This window comes from Anabrus simplex, chromosome 2 (assembly GCF_040414725.1).
Source record: "Anabrus simplex isolate iqAnaSimp1 chromosome 2, ASM4041472v1, whole genome shotgun sequence".
Taxonomy (NCBI): domain Eukaryota; kingdom Metazoa; phylum Arthropoda; class Insecta; order Orthoptera; family Tettigoniidae; genus Anabrus; species Anabrus simplex.
In genome coordinates, this window is record NC_090266.1 from 262,453,884 (window position 1) to 262,472,793 (window position 18,910).

General features: G+C 37.9%; 1 protein-coding gene across 1 annotated transcript in view; it reads left to right on the top strand.

Annotated features, from left to right (window-relative positions):
* The first annotated feature begins 1,659 nt into the window (after positions 1 to 1,659).
* LOC136862772 (serine/threonine-protein phosphatase 5) overlaps positions 1,660 to 18,910 on the top strand; it is a 239,688-nt gene continuing 222,437 nt past the window's right edge. The window contains exon 1 of the mRNA XM_067139018.2: positions 1,660 to 1,789. Coding sequence (XP_066995119.1) covers positions 1,672 to 1,789 — 118 coding nt within the window. The 5' untranslated portion in view covers positions 1,660 to 1,671. The remainder of the gene's footprint in view (positions 1,790 to 18,910) is intronic.

Sequence of the window (18,910 nt, forward strand, 5' to 3'; positions counted from 1 at the left end):
TATGTATTTTATTTACAACTTATAATCATAACACATAAAATGGCGCTTAAACGTCTCTCCTGCCTTAACATATAATACATTAACACATACGGTATATGTTACTGTACCGTACAATGACCTGACTACCAAATAAGTCCATGAATAGGTACTTTAAACTATGTACACTAAAGTAATCAGTGAAATTCACGAATTCGATTTTCAGTGTGAAATAAATCCTTCTTTGTCTTTGCACCTATACAATCCGTAAGCTATAACCGACGGGACCCTTAGCTCGCGGTAGTGGGAGCTATAATTGTCGGTGAGAACCGACGGATATCGGCCATTCGAATCGGACAAACATTCACTGAATAGCCCTCGCCTATCTTGATGTTATTAATTTATCGTAAAACTTAATTAGAAAGAGTTATTATTCCGCTTATTTCAGAATTGGCTCTTTGATATTTTCCGGGTTCTTCTGTGTCATCTTTTATATTGTCTGGAAAATGACCACGGTCAGTTGGAACCCCCCCCCCCCCACAATTCCCAACATTAGCATTATATCAAAACATATACATATATTGTGCTGCTCGCTGGTTATTTCACTCTGAAGTTCAGAGGAATGATTTGGCTTAACAGACCTGTGGCGCAAAATTTCCTCCGCTTCTTCAACACTTACTGTACCGGAACAGCTGTCCGTTAAGAAGTGCATTATTTTCATTAATTATTCTTTTGCATACTTCGGAATGGCTAGGTTGTACATCATCAGTATAACGGTTTTCGGCTCTTATTTTGGAAAAGAAGAATTTACAGTACTTTTACTAATTTTTTCAATCACTCATTCCTTTATTCGTTTTTGCGCACCACGCAAGTGCCGATACTCATTACTTGACCGAAATGGCCTCATTTCTGAACAGCAATATGAAACACAACAAGAGGGTTGCTTTGTTACCGTATCACAAACGACACATTCGCACAGCACTAGAATTGAGCGTTTTGCTTGTACAACCGAAAAAACAATCAGCGGTAGGGAGACAAGCACTGTTTTGTTTTAAACTTATCACAATCATACCACTATACCATTGCATGCAAGATTAGCGCAAGTGATTAGCAGGTAAATTTCCAGTAAGAAGTGAGCTATTACGTAAATGAGTTAATAGATAAATTACATTTTCATTACATTTCTTTAAAATTTCATCAGGGATGCCATCATTACCAGTAGTGCGAATACCAGTGAAAATGGAATGCGGTACAAAAGAAGACAAATAAATTTACGACGATAAATAGTATTCTGCATTGATTTTCCTCTCCGTGTTAATTTTGGCAGCGTCGAATTATTGTATTAAAATACCCCTTATGCAAGCAGTAAAAGTGCTTAACAAGTAAATGTGCTTCAATGTAAATTGGCTGAAGGAGAGGCGTGAGTGAGAGATAGGTCGATCGGAAGAGTGAGAGAGGAATGGATATTAACACTTTCAACAACAACTACAAAAATAACAAAAACAGCTCCAATTGTGAATATGTTTTTTGCTGATCGGTTTATTTGACACTTTGAATAATATAAAGGATTTTTGTGAAATAAACACGTTTCGCTCCGCATCATTCCGGCTAGCTCATTTAATGATAAATTTCCTTGGTCTACAAACAGATGAAGGTGAAAAATCTTTCAAAGCTTGAAGTTGAACGCCTGTAATAATGAGTGACGGGCAAGAAGAAGCTCGAAAATTAAGTCCCTGTGTCGAAAATTCTCACAACATGACGGAAGGCATGGGTGCCGAGCAACTAAAAGAAGCTGCTAATGCATGCTTTAAAAGTACGTAAGCGTGTACTTGTTTGGTACCAGAGGCATTAGCCGACAAATGTTTCAGTGCTGCTTCGTATAATTGGTTAAATAAAGGTTATTTTTGCAATATAGATGATTTCATTTGTGTCTAGTACGTCATATATTAGTGTTAATGATAGTGAAGTCGTTAATTCTCTGAAGATATAGGGGTTAAACGGTCTTCAGCCACCCTTCACACGATTTTTCTGTTATCACTTCAATTTTTATTTTTATTTTTGTTTCTCCAGCTATCGGCCGTACGGAATTACGTATTGAATGGGACAATACTGTTTGTATTACCGTACCGCTTGGAACTTTATGTTGTACGGGGTTCAACTTAATTTAATGGTCAATGTTCTGTTTTGGTTTTAACCTTTACGCTAGACCTCGATGGCTAAATCCCGCCGTCATTTCGGCTTATAAAAAGTAGCACTTATTGGTAGCATTTATTGGTTATTGCCTGACTAGTTATGATCTATGTTGCTGCTAGTTCTGTGGATTTCTGACAATTCTTCAGCTAGATGAGATGATTTCCTGTGTGAATGAGGGGTAGGCATGATTCAGGCTGAAGAGGTTGCCTGATGTATTAGAGAGTATCGCAGCCTGGGAGCTAAATTTTAACCTTCATTTCAGGAACATGAAGGAAGTATAGGAAGTAGAATGTCTGAACTTAATAATGACAGCCGGGCTGAGTGGCTCAGAGGGTTGAGGCGCTGGCCTTCTGACCCCAACTTGGCAGGTTCAATCCTGGCTCAGTTGGGTGGTATTTGAAGGTGCTCAAATACGTCAGCATCGTGTCGGTAGATTTACTGGCACGTAAACGAACTCCTGCGAGACTAAATTCCGGCTCATCGGAGTCTCCAAAAACTGTAAAAGTAGTTAGTGGGACGTAAAGCCAATAACATTATTATCTTAATGACTTATATGTTTGATTCATTGTTATTACTGTCAACTCTGATTAGAACAGAAGAAATTGATGTGACACTGGGGACTGATATGAATATAGTACCCCTACCCCACTTTCCATACATATTTTATGTAGTTTACCATATCTTGCAGATCCCGAACCACTGTACATTAGTAGCATCATGTTCTATTCTGGGAGACATTCGTGACATGGATAGAGGGATTTATGGCACGTGAAGAGCCAGGCGGGTAGAAGTTCGACAAAAAAATAAAGTTCTAGATTCCAATGATGGCACCTTTTTTTTAACATTTAATATTGCATCAAAGTGATAAGTTGAGTAATTACATTCAGAGAATAGCAGCTGCATCAATGCTAGCAATAACACGCTTTTGGTGTTGAAGACAGTGTGAACTTGTGATACTTGAAGGAAAGGGGGGATTCTTAAGACTTGCCATTGGAGGTTAAAGGTTCTTCCTGGAACTAGGAATTGTTAATAATAAAAGCTAAAGGAATATTATAAAGTTTTTGAATGAGGGGAAAGTCTTCAATCATATCTTTCTGTTTGATGGTGCTAGAAACTACCATTCTACACTTGTGCCAGAACCTTCATGTAAAAAAACAAGTTTACAAAAATCCTTTCTGTTCTTGTCGAGGACAGGTTCTGGATTTATTTTCCTGCTCCTAGTTCATAACTGTTGTTTGCTGTTAGAGAAATAGGTGTAGCCCTACTGACTTAATTTTTTTCTTCAAATATGGTACATTACTTACGTTTAATTTTGTTTCCTTGTAGTATGCAACAAAAGTTGAAGAATATTCCAATTGTCCTGATTCACAAAGGCATAATTGTTTTGCAGAATTACACAGGATAATGATTAATGTAATTTATCATATGTCCAAAACTGTAATTCAGTGTTTGATGTAATTAGAGGTATCTAGGTTTAGAGATGACTTCTCCCAGAACTGAAGAATTGCAAAGTTGTGCCTTCTTAACTTTCGAACTGGCTATAATGTATCCTATAGTGGCAGGGATATTTTACGGGCATTGTAAACTTTTAAGTATAAATTCTGCCCTATAAAAACACAATTCTATTCAAAAAATTCCATTGAATAAGGGGATGATATTACTAAAACATTATCCATGTTCCAAAAAGCTTAAATTGAAAAAAAAAAAAAAAATTCTGAATTTAAGTTATTGTTGTAAGACTTTTATTGTATCTTGTGTGTTTAGCCCATATTGAGATTAAAAACCAGTTATACAGAAGGAGCATCTTGGAGCAAATAAATGTATATTATATATAGATTACAATACCATACATAATTGAAAAACATGCAATTTCTACGCTTCACTCAGGATACAGTGGCTGAGTCTTTACTTTTTCCTCGATGATTGTCAGGCCTCTTTAGGTACTCTAGCTTGCGATAACAGGGCTAGTTAATACAATCAATCAATCATCATTGACCTGAATTTAGGACTACTGCCCAGATGGCTGATACCTACCCTATCAATTGTTTACTGAGATTTTTCTTAAATGATTTCAAAGTTCTTGGAAATTTATTAAACATTTCTCTTGATAAATTACTCCCTTCCCTATTTCCTCTCTTTATAAATTAATATTTGCCCCAGTTTCTTCTCTGGAATTACAAATTTATCTTCATTTTATGATCTTTCCTACCTTTATAACCTCCACTTAGGCTTATTCGTCTTCATATGTCATTCCATGCCATTTCTTCACTGACAGCTTGGAACATTCTGCGTAGTCAAGCAGCTCGTCTCCTTACTCCCAAGTCTTCCCATTCCAAAGTTAGCAACATTTTTGTAACACTACTCTCTTGTCGGAAATCACCCAGAGCAAATCATGCAGCTTTCTTTTGGATCTTTCCCAGTTCTTGTATCAAGTAATGGGTATGGGTCCTATACACTGGAACCATACTCCAAATAGGGTTTTATCAGAGAACTATACGGCCCCTCTGTTGCAACCTTACTACAACCCCTAATACTCCTGTATCCATATGAAGAGGTCTGTAACCTTTATTTACAACCTTGTTAATGTGATTACCACAATGAAGATCTTTTCTTATATTAACACCTAGGTACTTACAGTGATCCCTGTGATGTGCTTTCACCTCATCAACACAGTAATTAAAACTGAGAGGACTTTATCTCTTGGTGAAACTTACAACCTGACTTTTCATCCTGTTTACCATCATACCATTGTCTTCTGTCCATCTCACAACATTGTTTAGGTCTTTTCGCATTTGACCGAGCTCGATAGCTGCAGTCAATTAAGTGCGGCCAGTACCCAGTATTCGAGAGATAGAGGATTCGAACCCCACTGTCAGCAGCCCTGAAGATTGTTTCCTATGGTTTCCCATTTCCACACCAGCAAATGCCTGGGCTGTAGCTTAATTAAGGCCCCGGCCGCTTCCTTCCCATTCCTAGCCCTTTCTTGTCCCATCATTGCCATAAGACCTATCTGTGTCAGTGCGACATAAAGCAGCTTGTAAAAAAAATTTCCATTTGCTCACAATCCTGTAAATTATTTACTACCCTGTACAGTATAATATCCTCTGCCAAAGAGCCTTATAGGAGATTCTAATTCATTACTCTTATATACATAACAAACATAAAGGTCTAGTGATACTGCCCTGCAGGATGCCCCCTCTTAATTGTTGCAGAATCAGATAATGCTTTACCTAATTCTCTGAGTTCTGTTTTCTGGAAATTTAGCCACCCTTTCAACCACACTTTTGTCTAGTCCATTTTTTTTACTAGCAGCTTTATGTCGCACCGACACAGATATGTCTTATGGGAGAGGAGAGGCCTAGGAGTTATAAGGAAGCGGCCATTGCCTTAATTAAGGTACAGCCCCAGCATTTGCCTGGTGTGAAGATGGGAAACCACGCAAAACCATCTTCAGAGCTGCCGACAGTGGGATTCAAACCCACTATCTCCCGGATGCAAGCTCACAGCTGCGCCTCTCTAACCACACGGCCAACTCGCCCGGTTGTCTGGTTCAATAGCCCTCGTTTTCGTCAGCAGTCCTCCATGATCTACCCTATCAAACCTTGGATAAGTCATTAGTGATACAGTCCATTTGACCTCTTGAATGTAAAATGTCTCCTATATCTTATTGGAATCCAACAAGTTGAGCCTCAGTGGAATAACCTTTCACCGAGTGAGTGGTCACGTGGGTTGGGGTACGTAGCTGTCAGCTTGCATTCGGGAGATAGTGGGTTCGAATCCCACTGTCGGCAGCCCTATGATGGTTTTCCGTGGTTTCCCACTTTCAGCCCAGGGAAATGCTTGGGCTGTACCTTAATTAAGGCCGCGGCTGCTTCGTTCCCGTTCCTAACCCATTCCTATCCTAACGTCACCATAAGATTTATGTGTATCGCTGTGACATAAGCAAATTCTGAAAGAAAAAAAAAGAAATAATAATAATAAAAATAAAATTCTATCATCCTATTGAATAACCTTTCCAGAACCCAAACTGACTTCTGCAAGCCAGTTAGTAATTTCACAAACGTGTCTTAATATAATCAGTAAAAGTGCTTTCCCAGAGCTTACAAACAACACATGTCTAGCTGACTGGCCTTTGTTTATCCACTATATGTTTAATACCCTCTCCATTGTACAATGAGGCTACTGTAGCAACTCCCCATTCTTTGGTATAGCTCCTTCATGCAAACAGTAATCAAGTAAATATTTCATATTATGCTACAGTATCGTAACCCATTGCCTTTAGTATATCTCCAGAAAACTTTTCAACCCCAGTTAGTTTTCTGGCTTCCAACTTTTGTATGTTTTTTAAATAACTTTATTATCATAGGCAAATTTCTGTACTTCACCCGTATAGTCGCCTGTTCTACCTGGACATTATCCTTATATCCAACTATCTTAACATACTGCTGACTGAATATTTCTGCCCATGCCTTTAAGGGTGGAACAGTTTTCCAGAGGGATATTCAGTTGATCATTAATGAGCACTGGGAGTGGACTTGCGAGGTCTTACGGGAGGCACTGGTCGCATCCTGTCTCTCTGATAAACACTCCAGTTCTTTGAGAGAATTTCTGCATCCATAATATAGCTTTCTAGCCATGATTCATCTTCTATTACAATATCTGCCAAATATGAAAATGAAAATCCACAGCCTGTTTCCAGTCATTCGACTGGGTCAGGAATGGAATGAACGAAGCCCCCATCTAGCGGCGAGGATAGGAAATGTGCTGGCTGCCGAAGCCTGTTGCACTCCTCTGGGGCAGTGATTAATGAATGATTAATGAAATGAGATGATATTGGAGAGTGTTGCTGGCATGAAAGACGACAGGGAAAACATGAGTACGTGGAGAAAGACCTGTCCTGCCTCTGCTTTGTCCAGCACAAATTTCACATGGAGTGACCAGTATTTGAACCACGGTAATCTGGCAAATGTATTTGTATTAAATTACATAATTCTATTTCTTTCTTTACAATAGTTCTACAGTTTAATAACTTTTGTCATCCTTACTGGGCATTCACCTCTTTATACTCTCATAACTGCTCCCCTACATCAGCCTGTTTCCCTGAATGTACCTCCCTGTAACTGTTCTAAGCAAACCCCTAAGTGATATGCACCACTGCGGTTTAAGTGAAAGTCATCAGAGTGTAGATCCCTATGTCCTATCTACCCATAAGGATCTACAAATCTCGCTTCCAATTACCCGCATACCCACTCTGTGGTCTCATTTAAATATCCGATCACCCTCCAGTCAGTATCCCAGTGATAACAATCTCCACTTCTTTGAACTTCTCCTGCTGTCATAACCAGGTCCCAAACATTCCCAGCTATGTTAGTACCTATGTTGTTACCAGTGTGGAAAATTAGCAACTTTTCCTTACTCGCCTTTTTCCTTTCTTCTTCCTCAACGTCTGCCGTAAACTAATTCCTGGATATCCTCTACCCCGGCACTCTTCCTCCACATATTTTCCTCCATTACACTCTGGCAGATATATATTATTAACCTCTTCCCAATGAAAATTTCCTCAGTTGCACTCATCTTTTTCACTCTAAAAAATCAGGCCCTTATCATCACTGAAACTGGCCTCAAGTACTTCTCAAATATGAATGGTATGATCCCACAAACTTATCAGCAATAGTAACAGTATTTACACACTCATAAACTCGAAACTGAGCACTACACTGTGACATTAGCATTTAGAGATATAAACACAAGACAGAACTTTATACAGCAATGTCAACAAGGAAAAGTAGTGAAAGAGGATGGAAGTTTAATGCTTTCTTGACAATGTTTCACATATCATTTGTACAATATTCATTAGTGAAGCAGTTTCTTGAAAGTGATTGAACATTTCTCTACTATTCATTGATATGCAATTAGTATAATATTCAGTAAATAATAGTGTGATTATTGTGATGAAATAAGGAGCATGTCCAAACACCTGTTAAAAGATGCTGCCACTTCGTGAACGGAACAAATGCCTGATTTCAGAGATTTGCCAGCTCAACTTTTAACTATAACCCATTGTTTGTAAGTTAAAAGTTTTATCATAGTGATTCAAAAGAATTACATTATAACATTATAAAATTATCTGTTTCAGGACATATTTTTTGCAGCCTGTGTTGTTTTTCTCTCTTGAATATTTGAATAAGTAATAAGCCTCCTGAAATGTCCACTCATAAAGCTGAAGTTCAACATTTTCAAGTTAAATGCAAAGAAAATGTGTACACACTCCCTTTCTCTTTATCTCTTGGAAGAATGATGTTTAGGACTTATAACATCAGTTACCTCCACCATTAAGTTGGTAACAACACCGGGCGAGTTGGCCGTCCGGTTAGGGGTGCGCAGCTGTGAGCTTGCACTAGGGAGGTAGTGGGTTTGAACCCCACTGTCGGCAGCCCTGAAGATGGTTTTCCGCGGTCTCCCATTTTCACACCAGGCAAATGCTAGGGCTATACCTTACTTAAGGCCACGGCCACTTCCTTTCCACTCCTAGGGCTCTCCTATCCCATCATTGCCAAAAGACCTATCTGTGTGGGTGCGACGTAAAGCACAATTGTAAAAAAAAAAAAAAAAAAGTAACTTTTTCTGTTTAAGCTTTCTTCCTACTCTCTTTCTTAGAGACCATTAGTTTTTTTCCAGGCACTGTTCCACTGATGTCTTCAAAAATAATTCTCCAATCAGATTGTACTTGAATTCTACTGAGCACACCTTCAAAGATGTGTGGGTGTAGATAGCAAATTAGATTTGCGTTTTTCAGATATTAAATCTAATTTGTTGTGTAGTTCAGAAAATTCTTGATGTAGGTTAGATATTTTATTATGATCTGCACTTATACGACAAAGATATAAAATGATGATGTAAAATTTGTGAATGAATGTAATGTACCATCCTCCTCCTTTCCCCTTACTCAGCTCCTGCCTGCCACCTCCTGGACAAAAATATATTTATACTGGTCTGTCTTCAAACTGCCAATGTATCAACAATAAACCTGTGGCTTCTAATTTTGTTATGGCTGATGGCAATTTGCCAGAGTTGGTTTTGATGTAAACCAGATCTTGCTGCGCATGCTTATTCCTGAATGCTTTTTGTGCATCTTTTATACTAACTGCACCATCGGGAGGAACACTGTTGACAACCTAAAATCAGCAAATATACTGATAAAAATTAAATCATATTTAGCAGACTACAATGTAGTAAAGGAATGATTTGGCTCCGAACTTTCTATTAAGCATCAAAATTCTCTTAGTAGAAAATGGCAACATTCAGCCAGATACCCCATCTGTTAAAGACGGGCTGTGATGACAAAGGCATATCTGGCAGACTTTCATTATATGCAGCAACATGAACAAGAGCTTTCAGGAAGGCCTTTAATGTGAAATTTATGTCAAGTAATTATTTTAATACCATACTTGTATTTGTGCTACCAAGGAACTAGGGAACACTTCAAGCACAGTATAAGCTACTATACCTTCCTTGTAGAGGACTATTCATATTGTAATATTTGATGTGTATCGGTTCTGCATTGTGGTGCAAAGCATTGGCCAGACGCATAGGCAAAGGCAAATCTGTGCGCAGCTGATAGCTTGCATTCGGGAGATAGTGGGTTCGAGCCCCACTGTCAGCAGTCCTGAAGACGGTTTTCCGTGGTTTCTGATTAATTAAGGTCACGGCTGATTCTTTCCCACTTCTAGGCCTTTCCTATCCCATCGTCGCCATAAGACCTATCTGTGTCAGTGTGACGTAAAGCAAATTGTTAGGAAAAAAAACACAGCAACACAAACAGGAGCTTCCTGGAAGACCTTTGATATGAAACTTGCATGTCATTATTTAATTATTTTAATACTGTACTTTTATTTGTGCTACCAAGGAATTAGGGAACACTTCAAGCAAATTATTAGCTACTGGACTGTACCTTCTTTGTCAAGGACTGTTTATATTGCCATACTTTATGTTTATTAGTTCTGCAACATGGTGCAATGCAGGTGCCTGGCACATAACTTGTTGGGATAGAATACATTATTTTCCTAGCTTTTCCCATATACAGACGCACTTCACTCAGAAGCAGGATAACACTATCCTTATTTAAACTTGATGATAAGATACCATAAAATAGAGTTAAAAAGTAAATGCATTTTAGAATGAAAAAGAAAGTTTACATTCTGTTTTTAAATATGGTCTCTTAATGCAATCAGCAATTTCACAGTCATCGAGTTATTTGCTTGTCGCAAAATTTAGCTGCACTCAAGGTCCTCCTCCTTGGCTGAATGGTAAGCATAGTCTCCTTTGGTTCAGAGGGGCCTGGGTTCAGTTCTTGACCAGATCACATATTTTAACCTAAAATGGTTCATTCTCTTGTTTGTAATATCCCAACATCCCTGCAGCTTAGACATAACACACAACACTGTCCTCCACTACAATAACACGCAGTTTCGCATATACGACACATGCTGCCTACATTCGTCAGAGCTGCAGCAGGCTAGCAATAGCCGCATGAAATGATTGTTGTTGTTGTTATTATTATTATTATTATTATTATTATTATTATTATTATTATTATTATTATTATTATTATTATTATTATTATATTTAGATAAACACCCAGAGACATTTAATAAGAACAATAAAAAGGAGAAAAGCGTCAGTTTATGGTCACATTTCTCCGGCATAATGACTTCATAAAGAACTTGTTCGAAGGCAAGGTGATGGGAAAGAAAGGTAGAGGGAAACCACGGAAGTAGATCATTGAAGAGGTAGTTGACATGATGGGATGCCAAGGTTATGGAGATATGAAAAGGATCGCAGAGAGAAGAGATCGATGGTTGCAGCGACTAGGCAAAGCCTTTAGATGATGATGATGATTATTATTATTATTATTATTATTATTATATTGCATACAAGATTGGAACTTCCAGGCTCATTGCAAGTTATAAATCTCATTCCGTATTGACAGTTGTCACTTTACAAATGAAAATATTTATAAAATCCTCCCTATCAATACAAATCAAGTCATCTGTTAGGTGAAACAAAGTCTATACATGTTTCAGCCTAATCTCAAGGCCATCTTCAGTAGTAGAACAATAATTACATAATCCACAAACAGATTAAAAATCGTGATGAAGTGAAATGACAGTGATAATGATTAGAGAAATAAAAACATATTGAGGTACAAAGTCCTCTCGTCTGATAGGTCGTTCTTGAATTGTCAAATAAAACTTGCTGACTGTTAAAATGAAAACACTGTGCTAAGCAGTGTAGTGAGACCGTCAATGTGACTTGAGGCTGGCAAGGTCATCTCCATTCGAGACGACAGCTTTTATTTACAAATGTTACACACGTTTTAATCCGTGGTATTGACGGTCTCACTACACTGCTTAGCACAGTGTTTTCATTTTAACAGTCAGCAAGTTTTATTTGACAATTCAAGAACGACCTATCAGACGAGAGGACTTTGTACCTCAATATGTTTTTATTTCTCTAATCATGATCACTGTCATTTCACTTCATCACGATTTTTAATTTGTTTGTGGATTATGTAATTATTGTTCTACTTCTGAAGATGGCCTTGAGATTAGGCTGAAACATGTATAGACTTTGTTTCATCTAACAGATGACTTGATTTGTATTGATAAGGAGGATTTTATAAATATTTTCATTCTAGGCTCATCCACAATTAACTTCCCAGCAGTCAAATTTGCGACTTATCAACCTGCAGAATCAGTTATTGCATTGACAAGAGTCCTTATATTTGGGTCTTCCAGATCCTTGCAAATTTCGCCCTTGACCTGACAAGTAAAGATTTGAATTTATTTTGAAGAGTCTAAGCTAGATGTTTAATATTTTTACTTTAGTAATACAAAAATATGGTTTCTCATTTCCAAATTAGATTTCAAAAATAATTTTAAAATAGTAAGTTACAAAGAATGTTTAGCAAAAATGTTTTAGATATTTATTTTTTTGTATGATATTGGGAGATTTTTTTGCAGAGCAGGGTGATTTGGAATATTGTTATTGGTATGCTTTTCCATGAACCCTTTCGGTGCTAGATTGTTCGTATTTTCTAGCAGTGTGTTAGCTCATGCATACATTCTTAAAAAATATGTTAGGTGCTACCAGTAATGTCAGAGTAGTGATGAATATTTGGACCTCTTGTGAATTGCACAAGTTTCCTTTATTGTGCTTTTGTCATATGCAAAACCAAAGTGACATGCTGATTAATTTAAAACATTTTTGAACATTTGATCTGCAAGCATAAGATAACAGTGCTTGGTGTTAATGTTTCACTATTCCTAAAATTAAATTCAAAACAAAATTTCTCTGAAAAACAGCTACTGAACAGTTTCTATAAAAACACGGTCAGATTGTTGCTGCTGGGAAGAAACCTCCTATGTGTGAAACATAAAATTTTACAGGAGAGACAAACTCTTTCATTTTTTAGGTGATATGGTAAAAGACTGAGATTATGAACAGTTCTTGCTTATCATTGCCCCTTAGCATCTACTTGATGTTTAAATATCTGCAGAATGTTGATATTTGCTACCAAATTAATATAATTTTGTTAGATATTGCACATAGAAGATTTCATTTCTTCACAAAATGACATATAGGAGATTTGTTTCATTAGATTACATTGTTTATTATTTTTAAATGTTTACCAAATTAATAGTTGAGATTACAATAATAGCAGTACATAAATAAAAATTCTCACACTCATACACGCTCAAAAACACACAAGTGTGCTTGCATAGTCACTGAGCCACCTCTGAAGTGGTTACATAGCCTGTAGATGTCTCATAAGGCATTAATATACAGAGCTGAGCTTTGCAATCACTTAATTTAATTCATATTAAAAAACCTAATGTACAGTATGTTGGCAGCCACTTCAGTTGCTTATTTACCAAACTGAAACATACAAAAATATGCTTCACATTGTCACATACAGCCACCATAAATGACAGCCTTACTAATCTAACTTATCTACTGTGCGTTTTTTGTGCCATTTTTGAAAGTTACGAGACCACCGAATGTTCTTTTTTTTTTTTTTTTTTTTTTGTCGGTGTTACAGCCGTCATGAGGTTGAGTGAAGTAGTTCCTGGTACGGTTCTAAGATGATTTCTGTGGCGATACGTAAGGTTAGAATTTTAGCGATTTAATTGATGTAACGGGTATTACTGGAAATCCTGATGAATGCTTTAATAAAACTGCGCATATGAATTGAGTTGGTTAGGAGAATCTGATAGCGAAGTTCACTCGTAAAAATGTCTTCCGTGAGATCTAACATAATTATGTACATCTCTGTTGTACTCACATATGTACTGTCCCATTGAGGGCCGGTATTATAATATAGGTTTGAACTGTTGGTTCAGTTTAAACTTCGGTTTATCTGTTAGTCGTGTATTATAAAACTTAATCTTAAGTTTAACTAGCCCTCAAACGTTGTTGTGGCTGACCTGTTAAATATACGTTGTTGTGGGGTCGAAAATGATACCACATTAATTAATGGTTTATAACATGCTTTATATTATTTATATCATAACCATTCATAGATAATGTTGTAATATGTGTACACCAGAATAATTTGTAATATTTTAAACAAAATTCTCATAAAAGAAGTAACATTAAAAGTTATTAGAAAATGACTGTATGGAAATTAATCGATGGAACATGAATATTTTAAAAATATATTATAAATATGATAATTATCACCAAATTTTAAAGTGTTATATTAAGAGTAATGTTAAATAGTTGCAGTGGCGTTATACGTAATGATATTTAAATTTAAATCACTTTTAGCTTGATTTCGCAAGGGTTCAATATTCATGACATATCATCATCTCTACACTGTTTACACACTACGGAGCGACAAGTTTGGCAGACTGGGCAATCACATTTGACTCAATAGAGGTTGGTCTTCTTCTCAGTAGAACGGGGGCACAATGCACATCGTTTCCTCTTTAATCCTTAAGCAATTATTTGCTGTTTAGGACAAGGCTTTTTCAAAATCCTGGAGATTACCATACGGAGTTCCTTTGGTAGCCGGTTATTGATGAGTCTTTCGTTGAGATATGTTTCAGAAAGCTGTGTAGCCAGTGTTTTTATGAAGTCAAATCGAGAAATAGGAGTGTACTTCTTGAATGATGTGTGTAGTATGTATGAATTTACTATAATTATGTTCAACATGGCATAGAAAATAGCAAGGGGCCATCTACGTGTTCGTCTGCTTGTGCTGTACGTAACACGCTTCTGGTCGAGAGAATCTACTCCACCTTTAGTACTGTTATAAAATGAAATGATTTCCTCCTTGCCGGTTTCAGGGTCGGTACTTCTTGAGTGATGCATGCTGGAAACTAAGATGACAGCTTTACCCTTTTTTGGGACGTGCGAAATTAGAGTATGATCATTTGTAAATCCATACTCCGTTGAACCAACAATTCGTTTCCTTTGTGGCTGGAATTCGGGTGGTATTTCTTTTTTATTTCTCCGCAGCGTTCCCACGTATGTCAGGTTCCAATTCCTCAACTCTGTAACCACTTCCATAGATCCAAAATAATTATCGGCTGTAATATTACGGTTCGAGCCATTCAGTGGCTTTGCCAATCTCAATACGCACTGAGTTGGTTTGGTGAACTTCTTTTCTTCATTTGTCAAGCCAGCGCCATCACTGTCCTTCCCAGTATAAAAGTAGGCGTTTAGAAGGTAATTTGTGCGGGCGTCAGATAAAATCATGATCTTCAGACCATATTTTTCTGGTTTGCTTGCCATATACACCCTAAATTTACACCTACCATGAAAGCCAACAAGCATCTCATCTGTACATGCATACGAACCTATGTTGTAACAATTCTGGCTATTCTCAATCATCCTCTGAAATATCCATGATATTGGCGCAGCAGGATCTGTTTTCTTCCTTTCATCTCGGGTGGTACTATTGTCAAATCTTAGACAATATATGAGAAGTGAGGTCCTCTGTTTCGATAATATGGCACGAAAAATATCCCTGCCAGTACCATCTGTGGCAAACATTGATTCCAAAGTTTCATGGTTAGATTTAAATATAGCACTGAAATATAGAAGCCCAAAAAAAGCCCTAAGCTCTGTGACATTGGTGTCCCTTAGTTCAGTTCTGTTTAGGGCAGAAAACTGAGTACGATAGGAATAAAGTTTCTCATTAGTGCGCTTGACTACTTCTTCTAACATGTCTGTGCTAAACAAACACTCCCGTGCTTGTAACGGACTGCATGAATCCCCCAAAATGCATTTGCAGGCCCTTTGACAGTAGGAAGTTTGATGATCAGGTTGTGGGCAGGTGTTCTCACATTCCTAGTGGGTTCACTCGATGACCATTTGTATCTATTTTTACCAAAGAAATTAGCTGTTTCGCTATTGGGCTGGTTAATTGTATCACTATTAGCATCGTCAGAATCATAGTCTTGTTCGGAATCGGTATTATGTTCAGAATTATAATCCGGATTGTTTTCGTTTTTGCGATCACTTACATCACTTCCTTCATCTTGTTCTGACACACTGTTTACAAAATCAGGAAAATTAGGATCAAGCACAGGCATACGTCCACGAGATGTAGAAGCCATAATACCACTGAAAAGAAAAGAATAATATTAAACAATACTCAAAATTACACGAAGTGTCACGGGTGTAGACGTTGTTATCAAACGTAACATACAAACACTTACGCTGTCGTGGGGTCAATAATGGGACTACTTGATATTTCAACTTATGCACTGGGAAAACAAATCACACCACTACACATCCACTTCGGCTGCAAGTCAAGCTTGCACTGCTGATAAGGTTCAAAGAATGTTGAAGGTCAGAGTAGCAGGCTGATGCAACGCCAGGGCTGTCCAGTTCTACTGGTATCATAAAAGACCCCACAACAACGTTTGAGTGCTAGAGATTAATTTTAATGCCACTCATCTACCGTTTAAACTGAAGTTTAAGAATACATAAGCTTACAGCATGGCAGAACAAATGGATCTCGAAGATACTTTTGAGGTGTTTGAAGGAATACTAAGCAACGACGAAGAAGTGGATCAAATTATTGAACGACCACGGGCACTACGAGTTTTCCGAGCAAGGGGACGTCACTTTCATATATGGAATGAAAAATAGTTTTTAAATAGGTTTAGGCTTACAAAACAGACTGTCATAACCCTATTTCAGCAAATTGGTGCTAGATTAAACATGCAACGAAAAGGTAAGAATGTAAAAAATTACTTTTTGAACTCAAAATTGAAATATTGAATATCAAAAGTGTAAATTTTAGAAAATAAAGTAACTTCCTTCTATTTCAGAAATCATGCTGTAGAAACCCTCAGTCAGCTATTAATAGCATTGCGGTTTTATGCCTCCCGTAGTATGTTTATTGAAATGGGAGATTTCGGAGGAATTCATAAGGCCACTGTTTCACGGACAACCATTCTAAGATCAGTTCATCATACCAACTGTAGGTAGAGGAGGAAGAGTACATGATAACTGATGCAAAATGAACTGGATGAAGTTTAAGAGTGTCTGTCTTAAATTGGTGTTAAAAAGAGTTCAGACATAGTCGAAAAAATTAATTATCAGTGAGAAGGTTCCAAGGAAGATGGCTAAAATTGTGCAAACATTCTGGTCACAATAATGGAAATCTCTTCTGAATTCACTTGGTGGATGTGGAAAATGTTACATTACCACTTGTTGCACCTTGTCATCAGTATGCTGCAGTAGCTGACAATTTAAGTACGCTCTCTACCAACTTAGAGCAAGAGAACACCACACCCTTTGAACTGGAATGCAGAAGATTGGGAAGTTGTCTAGTACAACAAGTTTTGAGTTCCTGTTGCATCATGTTAATGGAACATACAGAATGTGCTAAGGTCAACTTAAATCCATAGACCTGTCATGTCTGGCAAGCTGGAGAGCAGTGTACTAATTGCACAAGCAGTTCTATTTCCTTTCAAGTAAAATTAGGACAACGTTTATTGCTTTTATCGGCCATTTTACCTACAAGAAGTAAACAAAACATTATCGATAGTCATCTTTTCTTGCAAGTCACTACAAAACATTATCGACAGTCATCTTTTCTTGCAAATCACTGCTACCAAGATCGTATATTTCCTTCTTCACCTCAGTTTAACTTAGGTCAGCCATTATGAGATTCAGCATTGGTTTAAAATCAAGTTACAGTTTAACTCAATCTTCATTTTAAACCCTCATAATACCAGCCCTAAATTGAAAGTCCAAATAATCACCATTGTATGAATGCAACAGAACAACCATTCTCAGATCAGTTCATCATACCAACTGTAGGTAGAGGAGGAAGAGTACATGATAACTGATGCAAAATGAACTGGACGAAGTTTAAGAGTGTCTGTCTTAAATTGGTGTTAAAAAGAGTTCAGACATAGTCGAAAAAATTAATTATCAGTGAGAAGGTTCCAAGGAAGATGGCTAAAATTGTGCAAACATTCTGGTCACAATAATGGAAATCTCTTCTGAATTCACTTGGTGGATGTGGAAAATGTTACATTACCACTTGTTGCACCTTGTCATCAGTATGCTGCAGTAGCTGACAATTTAAGTACGCTCTCTACCAACTTAGAGCAAGAGAACACCACACCCTTTGAACTGGAATGCAGAAGATTGGGAAGTTGTCTAGTACAACAAGTTTTGAGTTCCTGTTGCATCATGTTAATGGAACATACAGAATGTGCTAAGGTCAACTTAAATCCATAGACCTGTCATGTCTGGCAAGCTGGAGAGCAGTGTGTTAGTGCAGGGAATAATTTATTATACACATTGGGCCTGTTGGCACCTATAGATTCACATCAGAACACCATATCCACAAACCTGCTACGCTGGCGTAGCAGGGGGAGAAATGCTACTCTCACGTGGTGCGTCCCAGGTGGCAGATAGGGAGGTCCTAACCGGCTTGCTGGCGGACTTGAGGGAAATAAAATACTTCTCGCAGACCAAACACACACCTCCTGTGGGTGGGGGAGACAGACGAAGAATTCACCCACGGTATCCCCTGCCTGTCATAAGAGGCGACTAAAAGGGGCGACCAAGGGATGGTCCAATTAGAACCATGAAACTACTTGTAATTAGTACCATCACGCAGGGAACACCATGGGTTGCATTTACTTGCACGTAGTACCACTATGTTAGGTACGCAATAGGTTTGTGATTAGTAGCGACAGTGTGTGAATCAGCAGGTGGGTCCTACAGTACCTGTGATTTGTACCCCTATATGAGCGACACCATGGTTCTGCCTTACCTAGGCTCAGTTCCCACTATGTGAGGAATTCCACGGGATAGTACAAGTCCCTGTGGTTAATCCACTTATGTGAGGAACGCCATAGGTTTGCGTTGCCTGCAAATAGCGCCGCAATGTGCGAAACACCATAAGTCTGTGTTACATGTGCGCATTGCACTACCTGTGAATAGTACCATAATATGTGGAATACCGCAAGTCTCCGCTACTTTTGATTAGTACCGCAACGTTACACATAGCACGGTTCTACTTTCCTAGCGATAAATACCATTATGAGGGGCTGATGACCTGGATTTTGGACCCGTTTCTACTATAAGCATAATCGATTCAGCATCGTGCTATAGAAGCAGTCCTTTGGTCAGTAATACTATTTGTTTTGTGCCAGCTTCTGTGCATGTGAGGCACTGTGGGTCGGATCCACTGATCGTTTTAAAT